General features: G+C 42.7%; 1 protein-coding gene across 12 annotated transcripts in view; it reads left to right on the top strand.

The window, feature by feature from the left end:
* Positions 1 to 1,482: 1,482 nt before the first annotated feature.
* TAF1 (TATA-box binding protein associated factor 1) overlaps positions 1,483 to 16,962 on the top strand; it is a 75,547-nt gene continuing 60,067 nt past the window's right edge. For 6 of the 12 annotated variants that reach the window (XR_014306923.1, XM_082716114.1, XM_082716122.1 and 3 more), the window contains exons 1-18: positions 1,483 to 1,774; positions 2,736 to 2,850; positions 2,990 to 3,106; positions 6,817 to 6,936; positions 8,083 to 8,261; positions 8,643 to 8,861; positions 9,255 to 9,473; positions 9,825 to 10,029; positions 11,282 to 11,458; positions 11,948 to 12,075; positions 12,187 to 12,294; positions 12,418 to 12,591; positions 13,252 to 13,425; positions 13,632 to 13,736; positions 14,409 to 14,609; positions 14,782 to 14,923; positions 15,288 to 15,418; positions 16,108 to 16,188. Coding sequence is in view for 11 of the 12 variants with exons in the window: in XM_082716114.1 (XP_082572240.1) it covers positions 1,595 to 1,774; positions 2,736 to 2,850; positions 2,990 to 3,106; positions 6,817 to 6,936; positions 8,083 to 8,261; positions 8,643 to 8,861; positions 9,255 to 9,473; positions 9,825 to 10,029; positions 11,282 to 11,458; positions 11,948 to 12,075; positions 12,187 to 12,294; positions 12,418 to 12,591; positions 13,252 to 13,425; positions 13,632 to 13,736; positions 14,409 to 14,609; positions 14,782 to 14,923; positions 15,288 to 15,418; positions 16,108 to 16,188 (2,775 nt within the window). In the remaining variant the exon portion in view is untranslated. Of the gene's footprint in view, positions 1,775 to 2,735; positions 2,851 to 2,989; positions 3,107 to 6,816; positions 6,937 to 8,019; positions 8,262 to 8,642; positions 8,862 to 9,254; positions 9,474 to 9,824; positions 10,030 to 11,281; positions 11,459 to 11,947; positions 12,076 to 12,186; positions 12,295 to 12,417; positions 12,592 to 13,251; positions 13,426 to 13,631; positions 13,737 to 14,408; positions 14,610 to 14,781; positions 14,924 to 15,287; positions 15,419 to 16,107; positions 16,189 to 16,962 lie in introns of all 12 variants that reach the window. The other 6 variants (XM_082716123.1, XM_082716120.1, XM_082716116.1 and 3 more) reach the window with 1 other exon arrangement.

The raw sequence follows: 16,962 nt of genomic DNA, 5'->3' as shown, positions 1-16,962 counted from the left end.
TTAAGAATAAGTCACTCTTAATCTCACAAAACAAACTGAGGGCTGCTGGGGGGAGGGGCTTGGGAGAAGGGGGTGGGATTATGGACATTGGGGAGGGTATGTGCTTTGGTGAGTGCTGTGAAGTGTGTAAACCTGGTGATTCAGACCTGTACCCCTGGGGATAAAAATATATGTTTATAAAAAATAAAAATTAAAAAAAAGAATAAGTCACCCTTCTGCACTCTCCCAATATAACTGATTCAGGCAAGAATCATTAAAGGATGCTAAAACCATTGGGCGAATATTCACACAATCTCAACCCCATTTACTAATTACAAAAGGAAAAATGTGCCTTTGGGATGGAGAGATCTGGTGCTCAAATACAGCATCACCAAGAGTGACAACCTGACATTTGTGCCTTCTGATGCCTGATAAAATATTTAACATAAATCAATTTGAAGAAACAATCAGATGAATTCAGAATATGGAATATTTTCAAGACAACTTGCCAGGATTCTTAAGAAAAAAAAAAATGTAGTATGCAACACAAAGAAAAGGCTGGTGTTTCTGGATTAAGACTGAAGGGAGATTACTAAATGCAGTGCAAAAACCTTCAGCGGATCCTGGACTGGTGTAAAATGCTCCAACTAGGACAACTGGGGAAATTTAAATACGAAAATACAAACTGTATGCTAAATGATAATGATTCAATGTTAATTTTTGAAGATGCAGTAACGATTTTGTTGTTATGTAGAAAACGTCCATTTTTAGGGCTGGAGAATCACATTTGGTTCTGAACCTTTCAAATGGTTCAGAAATTAAAACAAAAATAAAACCTGGGGACGCCTGGGTGGCTCAGTTGGTTGGACGACTGCCTTCGGCTCGGGTCATGGTCCTGGAGTCCCGCATCGGGCTCCCAGCTCCATGGGGAGTCTGCTTCTCTCTCTGACCTTCTCCTCGTTCATGCTCTCTCTCACTGTCTCTCTCTCAAGTAAATAAATAAAATCTTAAAAAAAAATAAAAATAAATAAAACCTGTAAAAATGTCAACAATTGTGAACCTAGCTGAAGGGTCGGCTGTTCCTTTTACTCATCTTTGTCACACTTCCCGAAAGAAACCGAGGGGGAAGGAACTCCATTTCCCTGGGGAAATGTCAATTCAAAACTTGGAGAGGTACTTCCGGCACAGTGCGATTTTCGGGCCTCTCCTCCCGAAGCAGAAGCAAAGGGGCTTCTAATCTTTACTTCCGCGTACCACGGCGTGGTGACCCGCGGTAACCAGGACGTAGGCTACGTGACCCAGGCAGCTCCTTCTGATTGGAGGAACAGCCGTGGCACCTTATCCAATGCACTGGGAATGCTCATGCGCAGATTAGCAGAAGGGGGCGGGACCAAACATTTTCTATGACCAACCGCTTTCCACATACCCAACCTCCTGATCCCTTACGGTCGAATCAAATGCCGTTATGTTAGTAAAGTAGTTCGCCTTTTTCGTAGGACGGCCGGTCTTTCCGGTTACGTCCCTCCACCCCCTCATTCCGCTTCCGGTAAGGCCTGGTGGGGTCAAGGAGCCCTGTAAGTCACTTCTGGGCGACTAATGTTTTTATTTCCGGTCCATGGGACCAGGCTGGGATTTGCTGCTCCCCGCAGCCTCCGGTGACACCACAACCGCCATCATGTCAGACACGGACAGCGATGAAGATTCTGCTGGAGGCGGCCCATTTTCTTTAACCGGTTTCCTTTTCGGCAATATCAATGGAGCTGGACAGCTGGAGGGGGAAAGCGTCTTGGATGATGTGAGGGGGGCGGGCGTGGGTATAGGGTTGGTGGTTGTCGGGCTGAGTGAGGAGAGTAGAGCCCCTGTGAGAGGGCGCGGTTAACGTAAGAGGAGAGGAAATGAGAAGCGGATGCTATCCTAGTAGAGCGTGGAGATCGTAGACTGGAGGCTTCGTTCTGGTTGAGGGTGGGAAGAAAGAACTGTAGGCAAGCTCTCGTAGGTCAGGGGTGCTGATGTGGGTGGCTTTGGGGTTAATGGTCATTCTCACAAGACAGCCGGAAAAATAGCTTAACCTTGTGACATTACATTTAAGCCATTGCTATGAGGACTTGGGAGATTCTTGAAACTGCCTGTCTGACATCGTTGACTTGAGGTGGCTCTAGATCAAGAGGACCTGTGACAAATCGTGTGGTTCAGGCCTCAGTTCTTCCAACAGCGAATGTTCAGACTATCTGGGGCAGACCTCTTCTGGTCCAGTGCACTTCTTGAGTAGTTTTCTCTGACTTTCATGAAATTGTTTGCTGTGTCCAAATGAACCTTACCTACTTTCATTTAGATTCATTGTAACAAAAAGAAAATATTGATCAATATTTCTCCTCTGCATCACACACAAATACACAAAAGCCAGCAAAAAAAATTTCTTGCCATCCCTTCTTGAATCCCAGTGGCTTCAGTTGCCTTAGCCTTTATTCAGAGAACTACTGTTCTATTTGTTTAGTCTTGATGATGGTTCTTTGATCTTTTCTTATTAAAGTGTGGTGATGAAATTGGACTTAATATGTTGATAAAGATCTGATCAACGTGGAGTTTAGTGGAAGAGTTACTTTACAGTTCTGGAATGTGATGCTCCTTTTAGCACACTGCAGAGTTATATTTAATATGGATTTATAGCTTTATGCTGGACCAGGGAAATAAGCCTTGTGGTGTGGGAAGCTTAGATTTAGTTGTTATCTTCGACTCTGGTGCTGTCCCTTTTTCAGGAGTGTAAGAAGCACTTGGCAGGCTTGGGGGCTTTGGGTCTGGGCAGCCTGATCACTGAACTCACCGCAAATGAAGAATTGACTGGGACTGATGGTGCCCTGGTAAATGATGAAGGTGAAGTGTGGGTCATGGGGAGTAAGGAGGGAGGAGGCTAACTACCTACTGTGTATGCACTTTTCACTGGGAATTATCTAAGGGAGTGAGAGTTACTTGGCCTTTGTTGAGATATACCTGCCCTCCCCTTTATCTATAGGATGGATCAGGAGTACAGAAGATGCTGTTGACTATTCAGACATCAATGAGGTAGCAGAAGATGAAAGCCGAAGATATCAGCAGACAATGGGGAGCTTGCAGCCGCTTTGCCATTCAGGTGATTCTTTAGTGTCATCAGTAGAGCATTCCAGTCATTTTCTTGTAGTGTAGTCCATTTTGTTTCTGTGTATGCTTTCTGCCATTGTTCCTTCTCTCCATCCTTTCCTTCTCTCTCTTTTTGTCAGCTCAGTCCCATGTAGCTCCTACCTTTTTTGTGTGTGTTCTGGGTCATTGTCTCAGGGGTTTATTCCTCAAACTGGTTATTTCCAAATTCTTGGTGAATGCCAAGTAAAGATGTTTTCCTTATCTGGTATTTGAGGACCTACAGTGTTCATGGCACTGTTTTAGAAATTATTTGAACTCAGGGGCGCCTGGGTGGCTCAGTGGGTTAAAGCCTCTGCCTTCAGCTCAGGTCATGATCCCAGGGTCCTGGGATCGAGGCCCGCATCAGGCTCTCTGCTTAGCGGGGAGCCTGCTTCCCCTTCTCTCTCTCTCTGCCTGCCTCTCTGCCTACTTGTGATCTCTGTTTGTCAAATAAATAAATAAAATCCTGTAAAAAAAAAAAAGAGATTATTTGAACTCAGTCTTTGCTCTTAAGGACTTGGTAGTTCAAGGAGGATTAAGTATTTGCAATGTCCTATATAAACAAGCACACGTATTTACTGGCTTAATGTTTATTAATCACTTACCACCTGTATGCTGACAGAATGAACTTAGTGCTTGCTCCCAATATAGGTGTCTCTCCCTGGTGTAAGGTGCTACATATAGAATCAAAATCAGAGCTGGAGGGGGTCTTAATGATTGTCTGTTATTAACTTCATCATAGGAAAAGAAAACTTGGACTTTAATAAGATGTGGGACTTTTTAAAAAGTTATATAAGTTAGGTAGTGGCAGACCTTGACTAATTCAGTAATTCAGGATATTAGGCATTTGTTGAGCTATAAACTGTGATAGTATGGTTCAAAGGTGATCCATTTTCTGATCTTGAGGAGTTTAGTTCTGAGGTCTTGAACCTAGAGCAACTGATCACAGTTCCTTTTTTCTGACTTGTAATTTTTTTACGACTTTTAATTGAGGTATAGTTGACATATGTATAAGTCATTGTTTCTACTGCCTTACCCTATCTCTCACTGCTTGACACTTTTTTATGAGGTTGCTCATTGTTTGTTCATTGTCCACCTCTTTGAATTAGATTTCAGTACCAGTTAATTGATTTGAGTGCTTATCATAGAGAGAGAATTAACTGTGCCACATACACAGGAGGTAACCCAGAAAAAATAGAAGATACAGGTCTCCCTCTCCAGGATATTATTATCATTTGGGAAAGTGGGATAAACAACACGAAGCATAATTACAACAAAAAGACAAGCAGCTATAACCTCATATTTCTGTATAGAGTATTGTATTTCATTTCAGCAGGTTGACAGAATATCTGAGACAAATACTATAACTATTATTTTTGAGCCCCCTGACTTAGGCTAAGGGGGAAGTGGTAGCTCTGATTTCCAGGGAGTTTTGGAATTTTCAGGTTTTGGTTTGTTGTCTTGGATAGGAATGTTAAGGAAGATGACGAGTGGGGGTGTCCTATTAGGGTTTTATGAGCTGACCTAGAAAAAGGGGATGCTGCATTCGGTAGTCTTAATACTCTGGGATGCTCATTTCCAAGTTCTCTTATTTAGTGAGGGTGCCTTTACCTGTGTCCTAACTTCCTCCTCCTCTGGCATTGGCCCCTTCAGGTGGCTTGATTTACTAGGATTCTTCTTTGGAGTAATTAGAAGTGGATGGAGGTCATTAGAGATGATGTCATGGAGGTGAATTTTGAGCAAAAGTTTGAAAGAGTTTCTTGGGGAGGAAGTAGCAGGGCATTTTGGTTTGAAAACATGGTTTCTCTAAAGGTTTAGAGAAGGAAATAAGTGAATAGTGCAGGGGGAATTGGCCAGCAGGTTTTCTTGAAAGGAGTGGAAAACATACTAGGGATAGAGCAATTTGATAACACGTGTATGTATGCCTTACTTGGGATTTGATGTCATAAAGGATTGTAAACCAAACATTGTTGACTAAAGGGCAGGGTGGTACAATGAAAAGATAATGAACTTTGGAGTCAGAATAATAGGTTCAAGCTGAAGCTCCATATTGAGTTTGATCCTGGGGAAGTTGCTTAGTCTTTGAAGCTTGGATTTATAATAATGCCTTAGTTTTCTTATCTTCAATAAAGGTGAAAATACTTCATTAGTGGGTCTTATGTGGGAATTTAAGTTCAATATCACGGGTTGTGAAGACACCCACATAGTACAGGGTCATGGTAGATGCTCTGTAAGTGTTAGTTGCCTTTCCTTCCTAAATGAAAATGAGAAGTGACACTTGTTGCTTTAGGGTTTTGATTAGAAAAGGGGTAAAGGGGCAGACTAACTTAGAAACTGTTCTTGCAGGCTAGATAAAAAGTCATCAAGGTCTTGGGTAGGGTGACAGCTGAGGAAAATGCTAAGTAGAATTGAACTTGAGAGTTGCTGATAAAACATCAGTAGGACTGGGTAAGTAAGGAAGTGCATTGAAATGAGTATAGGCTTTGTTCAGCCGGCCTTGAATTCTGATTTAGTCATTTAAAACTGTGTGACCCTGAGTAAGTCATTTCACTGTCTCAGAATAATTCCTACTTTGCTGACATTCTTGGGAGGATTATAGATAAAACCTCTCCCACTTCCCTTGCTTGCATTCCCTCTCTTGCTGTGTCTCTCTCTTTCAAATAAAGAAATAAAATCTTAAAAAGAAAAAAAAATATTTTAAGTTTATTTGTTTTAGAGAGACAGGGACAGAGCATGAGCAGTGGAAGGAGGCAGAAGGAATGGGGGAAATAGGGGCGCCTGGGTAGCTTAGTGGGTTAAGCCTCTGCCTTTAGCTCAGGTCCTGATCTCAGGGTCCTGGGATCGAGCCCCGCATTGGGCTCTCTGCTTAGCGAGGAGCCTGCTTTCCCCTCTCCCTCTTGCCTACCTCTGTCTACTTGTGATCTCTCTCTCTCTCTCTCTCTCTGTCAAATAAATAAATAAATAAAATCTTAAAAAAAAAAAAAAGGAAAGGGGGAAGCAGACTTCCCGCTGAGCAGGTAGCCTGATGTGGGGCTCGATCCCAGGACCCGTAGATGATGACCTGAGCTGAAGGCAGACACTTAGTGGAAAGGTTCTTTAGGCAGGAGAACATATGGTGTGATTGTAGATGGGTAAGTCAGGGCCAGACCTTCAGATTTGGGGTTAATCCTGAATAAGGTTGATTCTTGAGTTAGGGAATGGGGCTTGTGTAGAGGAATAAAAGCAGAGTGTACACCATCCGGTGTGGAGTGAATGCCAGAGGTAAAAAGTCAGTGGAAAGAATAACAGACTTTAGAAGGTAGATCAAAGAATGTGTCAAAGATTTGGGAAGTGGGAAGAGAGAAAGTCCAGTCTTAAAGGAAGCTGACAGAGAAGGAAGAATGTTAAATTCAGTTATGAGATTGAGCAGGATGAAAATAAAAAATCAAATAGAATTTGATCAGGAGAAGGAGCAAAGGTTTTAAACAGTTCTTGGACGCTCCCTATATTTCTGTATGAGATATACGTAGTATTCTAGTATTTAGTGATGCTGTGTCATCATCTCTTTCTGAAGGTAGAACCTGCACCTCCTGCATGTTAAGAACAACACTTTGACGGGGTGCTTTAAATTCTTGTGTAACAAAGGAACTCAGGGCTGTTGTATGACATTCTGGATATTCAGAATCATCTTCCCGGTTTCATTAGATTATGATGAAGATGACTATGATGCTGACTGTGAAGACATTGACTGCAAGTTGATGCCGCCTCCACCTCCACCTCCAGGACCAACGAAGAAGGATAAGGACGAGGATGCTCTTACTGGTGGTAAGTAGAGACTATATTCTTTTGTCCAAGGAACAAGTTCCATTCATAGATCTAGGCTTTTGGCATACCCATAGGGTACTATTAAAATTAAGCTGCTAGGAAAGGATACAGCTTCTGGAAGTGATTCATACAGTTTTCAAATTTTAATGTCAGAGGGAAGTTTTACTTTTTAAAATATTTGGCAACAGTATTTTAACAGGTACTCGAGGAAAAGTAGTTGAGCTTAGTGGTTCTTAGATCTGGCTGCCCATCACAATCATCCCAAGCCTGTTAAAAAAAATACAGATTTCTGACTCTCACCCAGAGAGTCTGATTCGGAAGAGCTGGGTCAGAGCCCAGGAATTTCAGAGTGTTCTCCAAGTAATTGCTGATGCAACTGATCTGCATACTGGTATTTGGAAACTCCCTATCTAGATGACTCTCTTTAAAATAAATGATTGAATGGGGAAGGCATCCTAGAATGTGCATAAATCAGAGAGAGCCAACTACCAGATTCAGAGATTTCCAAGGCGAGGGCTTTAGTGATCCTCTCCACCTTCCCTGTGTCGGCCACAGTAGAAACTCTGTCCTAGGCTAGGAGATTGCGGAATAGTAGTGTTTTTGATCTCCTGTATTTTGAGAATTATGTTGACCAGTTTTAGCCATTTCTGCATTAGTCTGTAGGCTAAATAACATCTGATAACTTGATGTCCTAGATAATTTCATTATCATCCTGTGGGCTTAAAAAAATTCTTCAGTTATGGGTCCCTGAACTAAAGATGATAAGGCCTGCTTGGTAAAAAAGTGTCATATAATTTTGCTGTTGATCACATTCCTTTAATACATGTATAGAAAGTAGTAAATGTAGTAATAGTGTTTGTTTTCTCTCATCACAACCCTAGGGTACCGGGTACAAGGTGAGTTGGGGACAGTGGGGGATAATGAGTTGGAATGAGTTTTCTGGGTTGCATACTAGTGATCTGGGTTCTTGGAACTATATCCCCTGCCACTGAGCCATGCATATAGCCTAGAGTGGGTACTGGCTAAATCGGAGGAAGTATGCTCACAGTTACATGCCAAAGGGGTTTCTCTTCCTTGTTGCAGTGTCTGAGGATGGAGAAGGCATCATCTTGCCCTCCATCATTGCCCCTTCCTCTTTGGCCTCAGAGAAAGTGGACTTCAGTAGTTCCTCTGACTCAGAATCTGAGATGGGACCTCAAGAAGCAACACAGGCAGAATCTGAAGATGGGAAGCTGACCCTACCTTTGGCTGGGATTATGCAGCACGATGCCACCAAGCTGTTGCCGAGTGTCACAGAATTGTTCCCGGAATTTCGGCCTGGGAAGGTACTTTCCACGGAGAATGCCCATATTGCAAACCACTGACCTCTCCTAAATTCTGAGTTCTGTTGCTAAGGTGTTGGATACAGAAAGGATAAGATGTAAAAGTTTTCTTATTCAGTGACACTGCATTAGGTCTTTTTGAAAAAGCGTTGATGAGAGTACATGTGATTTACATAGTTCTCATCAGAAATTGTCCTTGTTGTCTTAAAAGAACTAGTCCAAATTATTAAGGGATGCTTCTTTACTTTCTTGGTAGATGTTATAACTCTAAGTTGAGCACTCTTTGGTCCCCCCACAGCTGAGTGGATCTCTCAGGGGAGTTTGTAGACCCAGATGCTGCTCTTTTCCTGTCTGATACTGAGTCTTTGAGCCTCTGTGTTGTAGGTATTACGCTTCCTACGTCTTTTTGGACCAGGGAAAAACGTCCCATCTGTTTGGCGGAGTGCTCGGAGAAAGAGGAAAAAGAAGCACCGTGAGCTGATCCAGGAAGAGCAGATCCAGGAGGTGGAGTGCTCGGTAGAGTCAGAAGTCAGCCAGAAGTCTTTGTGGAACTATGACTACGCTCCACCGCCACCTCCAGAGCAATGTCTCTCTGATGATGAAGTAGGCAAAATAGAGACCTGGGCTTGAGACCTACAGGAGGAACAAATGAGTTCTCCCTAGCTTATGTCTAAATAGGAAATGTACTTTAGCAGGCAGAGCCCTGTGCTGATTATGAACGAGAAATCGTGAGTTCAGTCTTAGTGGCCGTCCCTTCCCTATTGTAGTGGAGAAGTACTATGGGCCAGTAGTGGGTGCTACACATGCTGGTGAATAGGAGTTTGAATCCTTTAGGCAGAGTGTGCCATGATCTAGCCCCATTGTTCCCATTCTGACTCCAGTTCTGTTGAAGAATCATCCTTGTAGTTCTCTAACTTCCCTTACTGACTGTGGATTCCCTATAGCTCTATGACATCTGGGATCAGGAAATCCTCCTCCTGCTTTATTCTGTTACAGATTACAATGATGGCTCCTGTTGAGTCCAAGTTTTCCCAGTCAACTGGAGATACGGATAAAGTGGCCGATACCAAACCGAGAGTAGCCGAGTGGCGTTACGGGCCTGCTCGGCTATGGTATGATATGCTGGGTGTCCCTGAAGATGGCAGTGGGTTTGATTATGGCTTCAAACTGAGAAAAATGGACCTCGAACCCGTGATGAAGTGTAGAATGTTGGAGGTAAGTGACACTGGTATATAAAAAAGGAATCTGCGCACAGGGCCCTTTCCATTTTACTTAACTTTGCTTTTCTGGGTGGGGAGATACCGGGTAGGTTGTCTTCGGTAGGTTATGGAGGTTCTAAGCCTTGGGTTTGTTACGGTGTGTCACCCTGGCAGCTAGCCCCATCACAAGGATTCTGTCTGGGCAGTGAGTGCTGCGCTAGCCCAGGAGTGTGCAGAGGCAGACCTCCCTTATCAGGTACTTCTTTCAAGTCAGGGACCATGTTTGATGGGTCTGATGAGGGATCTGGAGTCAGAACTTTGACCAGTGACCATTCAGAGATTTGGTCTTCCGTCTTCGTTTCTGTAGGATTTCAGGAAACTTGAGGAAAATAGCACTGACCTTCTGGCTGATGAAAACTTCCTGATGGTGACACAGCTGCATTGGGAGGATGATATCATCTGGGACGGAGAGGATGTCAAACACAAAGGAACAAAACCTCAGCGTGCAAGCCTGGCAGGCTGGCTTCCTTCCAGCATGACTAGGAATGCCATGGCCTACAACGTTCAGCAAGGTGTGCTTTTGTGCCAGCCATGTCTAGCACACTCCCTTCAGCTCAGTCATCCTAAGTGGGTTTAGCTGTGCTCTTTGTTGCTGCTGAGGGGCAGCAAAATGTTTTGGACTTGAGCCCCGATTCTAGTCCATAATAAGTTGTACACCATTAACAAGCTAGGGTGGACTCTGATTTCTCATTGGAAAACTGGGAAAACCACTTTGAAGTTGATGATCTAACCAAACTAGACCAAGGTTTTGTCTCAATGATTTACTTCCATTTTCAGAGCTAGCCCCTTTGTCTTTATCATGCTAGAATTTGCTTTTTCTCTCCTTAAGTAGGCAAAAAAAAAAAGGGTATGTCATGCTTAATGTAGAAAACTTTGAAAGTAGAATACAGTGACAAAAATCACTGATAATCCAGCTATCCAGAGAAGATCGACTATTAACTTTTTGGTGTACTTTGTTTTTGGTTTTCTGTCTTCTCTGTGTTTATGTAGTTGAGTTCATTTCTGTAGGCAGTTTTTTGCATATTGTGCTTTTCATTTGACATCATTATTCTGTGTCATTCCAAATTTTTCATAAAAACATTTAATGACATGGGAAACTCAAGTGAGAAAAACAAAGTGGCATATATGATACCCTGTTCATGTAAGTGGGAAAAGAAAAAGCGCACTATATAATTACAGAAAGCTGACTGAAAGGAAATGCACTATGAGATTTCACAGTGGTTATTTCTGGTTTGTGGAATCACAGACAGCTTCAGTTTCCTTTATATTTTTCTGTATTTTCCTTCAGTTAACCTGTATTACTTTTATAATCTAGAGGAAAACAAAAATGTTTTAATTTTTAAGTCGAAGAAAGAGGTTTTTTTTCCTTCTCTCGTTCTATCTAAACACTTTGCTGATTGCATAGTATTCTTATATGGATGTTTTCATAATTGACCAATAGTTACTGTATTTTTAATATATATTTTATTACCATTAATTGTTAGTATATTTTACCATATCATTTATTACCATGATTTCTTTAGCCAGTCCCTTATTAAACACACTTGGCTGTTTAAATTTTGAGTCTTACGAAAAACACTGCAGGGAACATTTTGTCTGCAGCTTATTTTAAAATGAGAAATACACTGTGTGCACTAGGTTCTTTTTCAGTAGCTGCATGAATAACTTTACTAACATGTGCTCCTTTGCCCTTTGCTGGAATCATGATTGAAAGGGGCATAGGTGTTTTGTCTGTTACTGAGTGTCTCCTCCTCTTCTGAGTAGGTTTTGCAGCCACCCTGGATGATGACAAGCCTTGGTACTCTATCTTTCCCATTGACAATGAGGAGCTGGTGTATGGACGCTGGGAGGACAATATCATTTGGGATGCTCAGGCCATGCCCCGGCTGTTGGAGCCTCCTGTTTTGACACTTGATCCCAATGATGAGAACCTTATTTTGGGTATGGTGTTGGCAGGGACCAGTGTTTCTTCTCTGTAATGGACAGCTTGCTGCTAATGTCAGAAATCAGAAAGGTTGGGAAGGTCAAGACTATAAGCTTCTCGGGGGCGCCTGGTTGGCTCATTCAGTGGAGCAGGTGACTCTTGATCTCAGGGTCGTAAGTTCTAGCCTCATACTGGGTGTGGAGCCTACTTTAAAAAAATAAGGAAAGAAATGAAAAAGACTAGAACTTTCAGGTAGCAGTTGAGAGAGCAGAGTTGTGGCTGTTTCTGGTATTTCTGTTTTGCTTAGGGAAAGCTCACAATGTAGGAATGTTGAAAAGCAGTACCTTTGAGATTCCAAGAGTATAATGTGTTTAGTTAGAGGGAATCACCTACTAGAAGTGGTCTGGGGTGGGATGAGAGATCTGATTAGGAAGTGCAAAGATACCTGTGGGAAATGTGAATCTTCAGGGATAGTATCTCCAGAGTGACTTTTGTTTCATCCTTAGAAATTCCTGATGAAAAGGAAGAGGCCACCTCCAACTCCCCCTCCAAGGAAAGTAAGAAGGAATCGTCTCTGAAGAAGAGTCGAATTCTGTTAGGGAAAACAGGGGTCATCAAGGAGGAACCACAGCAGGTCTGTGGAGGGAAAAGGAACCTAGGGTGTTGAGAAGAGCAGAGAAAGGTAATGGCGGAGGGTAGTCTGACTAAGGTTTATTTGATATCTGTTTGATGTCCCCATCATTAGAACATGTCTCAGCCAGAAGTGAAAGATCCATGGAATCTTTCCAATGATGAATATTACTACCCCAAGCAGCAGGGTCTTCGAGGCACCTTTGGAGGAAATATTATTCAGGTAAAAGTAACAATTTATTCTGTGATGGATGGGAACCACTGCCTTGTTTTAATGGATGATATGGGTAAATCTTGCATAGGCTGGAGTAATTATTTAATTTGAACCCCGTATTTCCTGTCTTAGCACTCGATTCCTGCTGTGGAATTACGACAGCCCTTCTTTCCTACCCACATGGGGCCCATCAAACTTCGGCAGTTCCATCGCCCACCTCTCAAGAAATACTCTTTTGGGGCACTCTCTCAGCCAGGTCCCCACTCAGTCCAGCCCTTGCTAAAACACATCAAAAAGAAGGCTAAGGTATGACTGAACTCTGGGTAGGAAAAAAAAAAGCAGCTATAAAAGATGTTAGCGTACACGTTGGGGAAATGGACATGCTATTAGATGATACTAGGGAATTACTTTTTTCTCAGATGTAATAGAATGTTACTATAATTTTTTAGGAGAATGTCCTTATTCTTAGGGGATGCATGTGAAAATACTCAAGGTGAAGTGTCATGATGACTGCAGCTTTCAGAAACGATTCAGGGGGCACCTGGGTGGCTCAGTTGGTTAAGCATGTGCCTTTGGCTCAGGTCATTATCCCAGTCTTGTGGAATCGAGCCCCATATCGGGCTCCCTGCTCAGGGGAGCCTGCTTCTCCCTCTGCCTCTGCCTGCCACTCCCCCTACTTGTGCACGTGCACACTCTCTCTCTGTCAGATAAAATCTTTTAAAAAATGGTTCCAGCAAAAATCTGTGGAGATAATTTTAGTTAGGTAGGGTAAAATATGAAGTTATAGCTAAGCGGTGGGATTGTAAGTGTTCATAGTTTCAGCTTCATGGTTGAATATTTTTGCAATGAAGTTTAAAAAAAGGCAAGGCAAAATCACTTTTCATGTCATTGTCTCAGAATGAACAGCATCATTTTCTGGTTCTTGTCCTGTCAGGAGCTGAACTGTGTTCTCTTTGTTCTGGGCAGATGAGAGAACAAGAGAGACAAGCCTCTGGTGGTGGAGAGATGTTTTTTATGCGCACACCTCAGGACCTCACAGGCAAAGATGGAGATCTTATTCTTGCAGAATACAGTGAGGAAAATGGACCATTAATGATGCAGGTTGGCATGGCAACCAAGATAAAAAACTACTATAAGCGGGTGAGTCTCTGAGAAAATTTGTTTGTAATATAGTTGTAATGAACATCCAGCAATAGTCTGCGATTGTATATTTTGTCTTTTCCATGCTGAAATGGTGTCTTTTTTGTAGTTAGTAATATTAGTAAAATGCTATGCTCAAGGAATATTTTGTGAAGATTTATTGATTCTATTCTGTAATAGTAACTGGGCTTTTTTGTTCCTTCTAGAAACCTGGAAAAGATCCTGGAGCCCCAGATTGTAAATATGGAGAAACTGTTTACTGCCATACATCTCCCTTCCTGGGCTCTCTCCATCCTGGCCAATTACTGCAGGTGAGGGATTCTTTCCTGTTAACAACTCTTTCCTAAGGAACTTGACAGGTGAGGAGCTAGTGAGCCCAGAAAGAACTAATTCTAGTTGATTGAGGTACTATGTACATGGCAGGTATGGGGAAGGAGCAGTACAATCCCCAAATGATTATAATCCTCAGACTTTCTTTTGATCTTTTTATTAAAACTGGCTCTAGTAATGTTATTTGTAAACTAAATTGGAAATTGTTTTTAGAAAACACACACTGGTAAGAAGGCCAGCAACATCTGGGTGGCATATGGAAGTCAGCCTGGGATTAGTAATTTAGTGAGTTAATTAATGAGTATTTAATTTGTGTCTGCAGAATTGGTATGTTTTCATTTGTTTAAATGTTTTGTAGATGAGGTCAGTTAAGCTCAGAGATACTAAGTGACTGATCTGACATCATATAGTAAGTAGCAGAGTCCGTGTCATCTGAATCCAAATCCTGTAGTTTCCCTACTACTGCCAGTGAGTAAAAAATTATTTTCTAATCCAGTTTGACATTCCATATTCCGATTTATTTATATTATTGGATAGGTTTTAGATGGCAGTCTGGGGATGGAGAGCAAACAGGCCTGATTTCCCTTCTCGTTAGTTGATGAAATTTCCTAGGGCTTCTCTGTATATAATTTTTGTGTTTTTACTTTTGTTAGGCATTTGAGAACAATCTTTTTCGTGCCCCAATTTACCTTCATAAGATGCCAGAAACTGACTTCCTTATCATTCGTACAAGACAAGGTTACTATATTCGGGAATTAGTGGATATTTTTGTGGTCGGCCAGCAGTGCCCCTTGTTTGAAGTTCCTGGGCCCAACTCCAAAAGGGCTAATACACATATTCGAGACTTTCTCCAGGTAAGAATGACAGATGAGGGAGGTGGGTCAGTTTGCACATAACAGGGTATTGTTGATTTGGGGGCACATCAGGAGAGCTCAAAATACATCAGGGCTTAGTAGGGGAAAGAGCCCTGGCGAGCACTTTTGTCTTCTGTTTTGCCAAATGAAAGACACTTGGTTTGTTGGACAGGTCTTTATTTACCGCCTATTCTGGAAGAGTAAAGATCGGCCACGGCGGATCCGAATGGAAGATATAAAGAAAGCCTTCCCTTCTCACTCAGAAAGTAGCATCCGGAAGAGGCTGAAGCTCTGCGCTGACTTCAAACGCACAGGTCATCATTTGTGACTATTTGTTTCCCCTGTCTCTTTCCAAGAAAGGAATTACAGCTTTTGATGAAAGGATAAGTATACTGCTCCCAGATTGAGAGAATGATAGTCATCAAAAGAGGGAAGTAGTAAATCTAATTATGGAGGCTATGATTGCTTTTTGATTTGTGCCTGCTAGGAAATTCATTGGATGGTGGATGTCAGGAGGTGCAGGCAACCTAGCAGTGGGGCTTTTCTTCGGTAGGCAGGCTAACTGTGGCTAGACCTTCTGGGACGTTGCATGGCCTGGTCTCGATTCATTATCCTTGTTGCTATCGGTGGAAGGGCCTTTGGAATTTGGAATGGTCTCATTCTCTCTACTTTTTCTAGGGATGGACTCAAACTGGTGGGTGTTGAAGTCTGATTTTCGGTTACCGACTGAAGAGGAGATCAGAGCTATGGTGTCCCCAGAGCAGTGCTGTGCCTATTATAGCATGATAGCCGCAGAGCAGCGACTGAAGGTAAGCACCTTTCCCTTGTGCCTATGCCTGTGGGTTTGTTGCAGACAGAGGAGGATGCAGATTGGTGGTACTGGCCAAGAAGTGATGGTTCCTGGATTATGAACCAGTTACTGACAGATTCGAGCTCTGAGGTACTCTGTGTCCATTGGTTCTGAGGACGACTCCAGTCTAGCTAAATAGAAGTGGGAAGGCTTCATGAGGGAATGTAGGGCGTATTGTTCCATCCATTTGGGTGGTGACTTTAATCTTTGTTCCTTACGAGGCAGGTTCATACACAGCAAATACTTCTTGGTTGTTTTCCATAGCCTTCCCTATGGGCTGAGATGGTGGTGCTGGACATGTGCTTTTCGAGAAGTACGATATTCTTAGGCCCAAGCAGGGAAGATCTAGCCGGGGTGAGACAGCATAGCTACACCACTGAGTTAGTGAGTCTGCAGTGATGAGCATCTCTACTTAGCTTCCTTTTTGAGCCTTAACAACCTACACGTCAGCTGGCAAGTTCCCTGAAATGTAATATATCTTCTGATAGCCTAAGGATGTAGAATGGTGACAGAGACAGGAAGACTTTACAGAATCCATTCTCTGTGCGAAAATGTACTTTGATATTCTGTACTTGGTACTTAGTGAAACTTGTACTTTGTGTTTTCCAATTTGTTGACTGGTTTATGCTTACATTTGTGCTCTTCCAGGATGCTGGCTATGGTGAGAAGTCCTTTTTTGCTCCAGAAGAAGAAAATGAGGAAGATTTCCAGATGAAGATTGATGATGAGGTAAGGCTTTACACTAGTTTTTTTTTAAGTTAATTAATTATTTTAGAGAGAGAGAGAGAGAGAGTGCGCGCACGCATGTGAGTGGGGGTGGGGAGACAGAGGGAGAGAATCTCAAGCAGACTCTGCCCTTAGCCTGGAACCCAGTGTGGGGCTCGATCTCATAGTCCTGAGATAATGACCTGAACCAGAATCAAGAGTCAGATGCTGGGACGCCTGGGTGGCTCAGTTGGTTAAGCAGCTGCCTTCGGCTCAGGTCATGATCCCAGCGTCCTGGGATCGAGTCCCACATCGGGCTCCTTGCTCGGCAGGGAGCCTGCTTCTCCCTCTGCCTCTGCCTGCCATTCTGTCTGCCTGTGCTTGCTCTCTCCCCCTCTCTCTCTGATAAATAAATAAAATCTTTAAAAAAAAAAAAAAAAAGAGTCAGATGCTCAGGGGTGCCTGGGTGTCTCAGTGGGTTAAGCCTCTGCCTTCAGCTCAGGTCCTGATCTCAGGGTCCTGGGATCGAGCCCCACATCGGGCTCTCTGCTCAGCAGGGAGCCTGCTTCCCCTTCTCTCTCTGTCTGCCTCTCTGCCTACTTGTGATCTCTTTCTCTGTCAAATAAATAAATACAATCTTAAAAAAAAAAAAAAAAGAGTCAGATGCTCAACTAACCAAGCCACCCAGGCGCCCTGGCTTTGTGTAATAAATTTTTATTAGTATGTCCCATTTATCCATTTTAATTTTTTTTCCATTTATCCTTTAAAAAAACCCAACTTTATTGAGTTAAGATTGAT

The sequence above is a fragment of the Mustela nivalis genome (genome assembly GCF_964662115.1).
Source record: "Mustela nivalis genome assembly, chromosome: X".
Classification (NCBI taxonomy): Eukaryota; Metazoa; Chordata; class Mammalia; order Carnivora; family Mustelidae; genus Mustela; species Mustela nivalis.
Note: the sequence above shows the minus strand (reverse complement) of the source record. Positions and strands in the feature narration are given on the sequence as shown.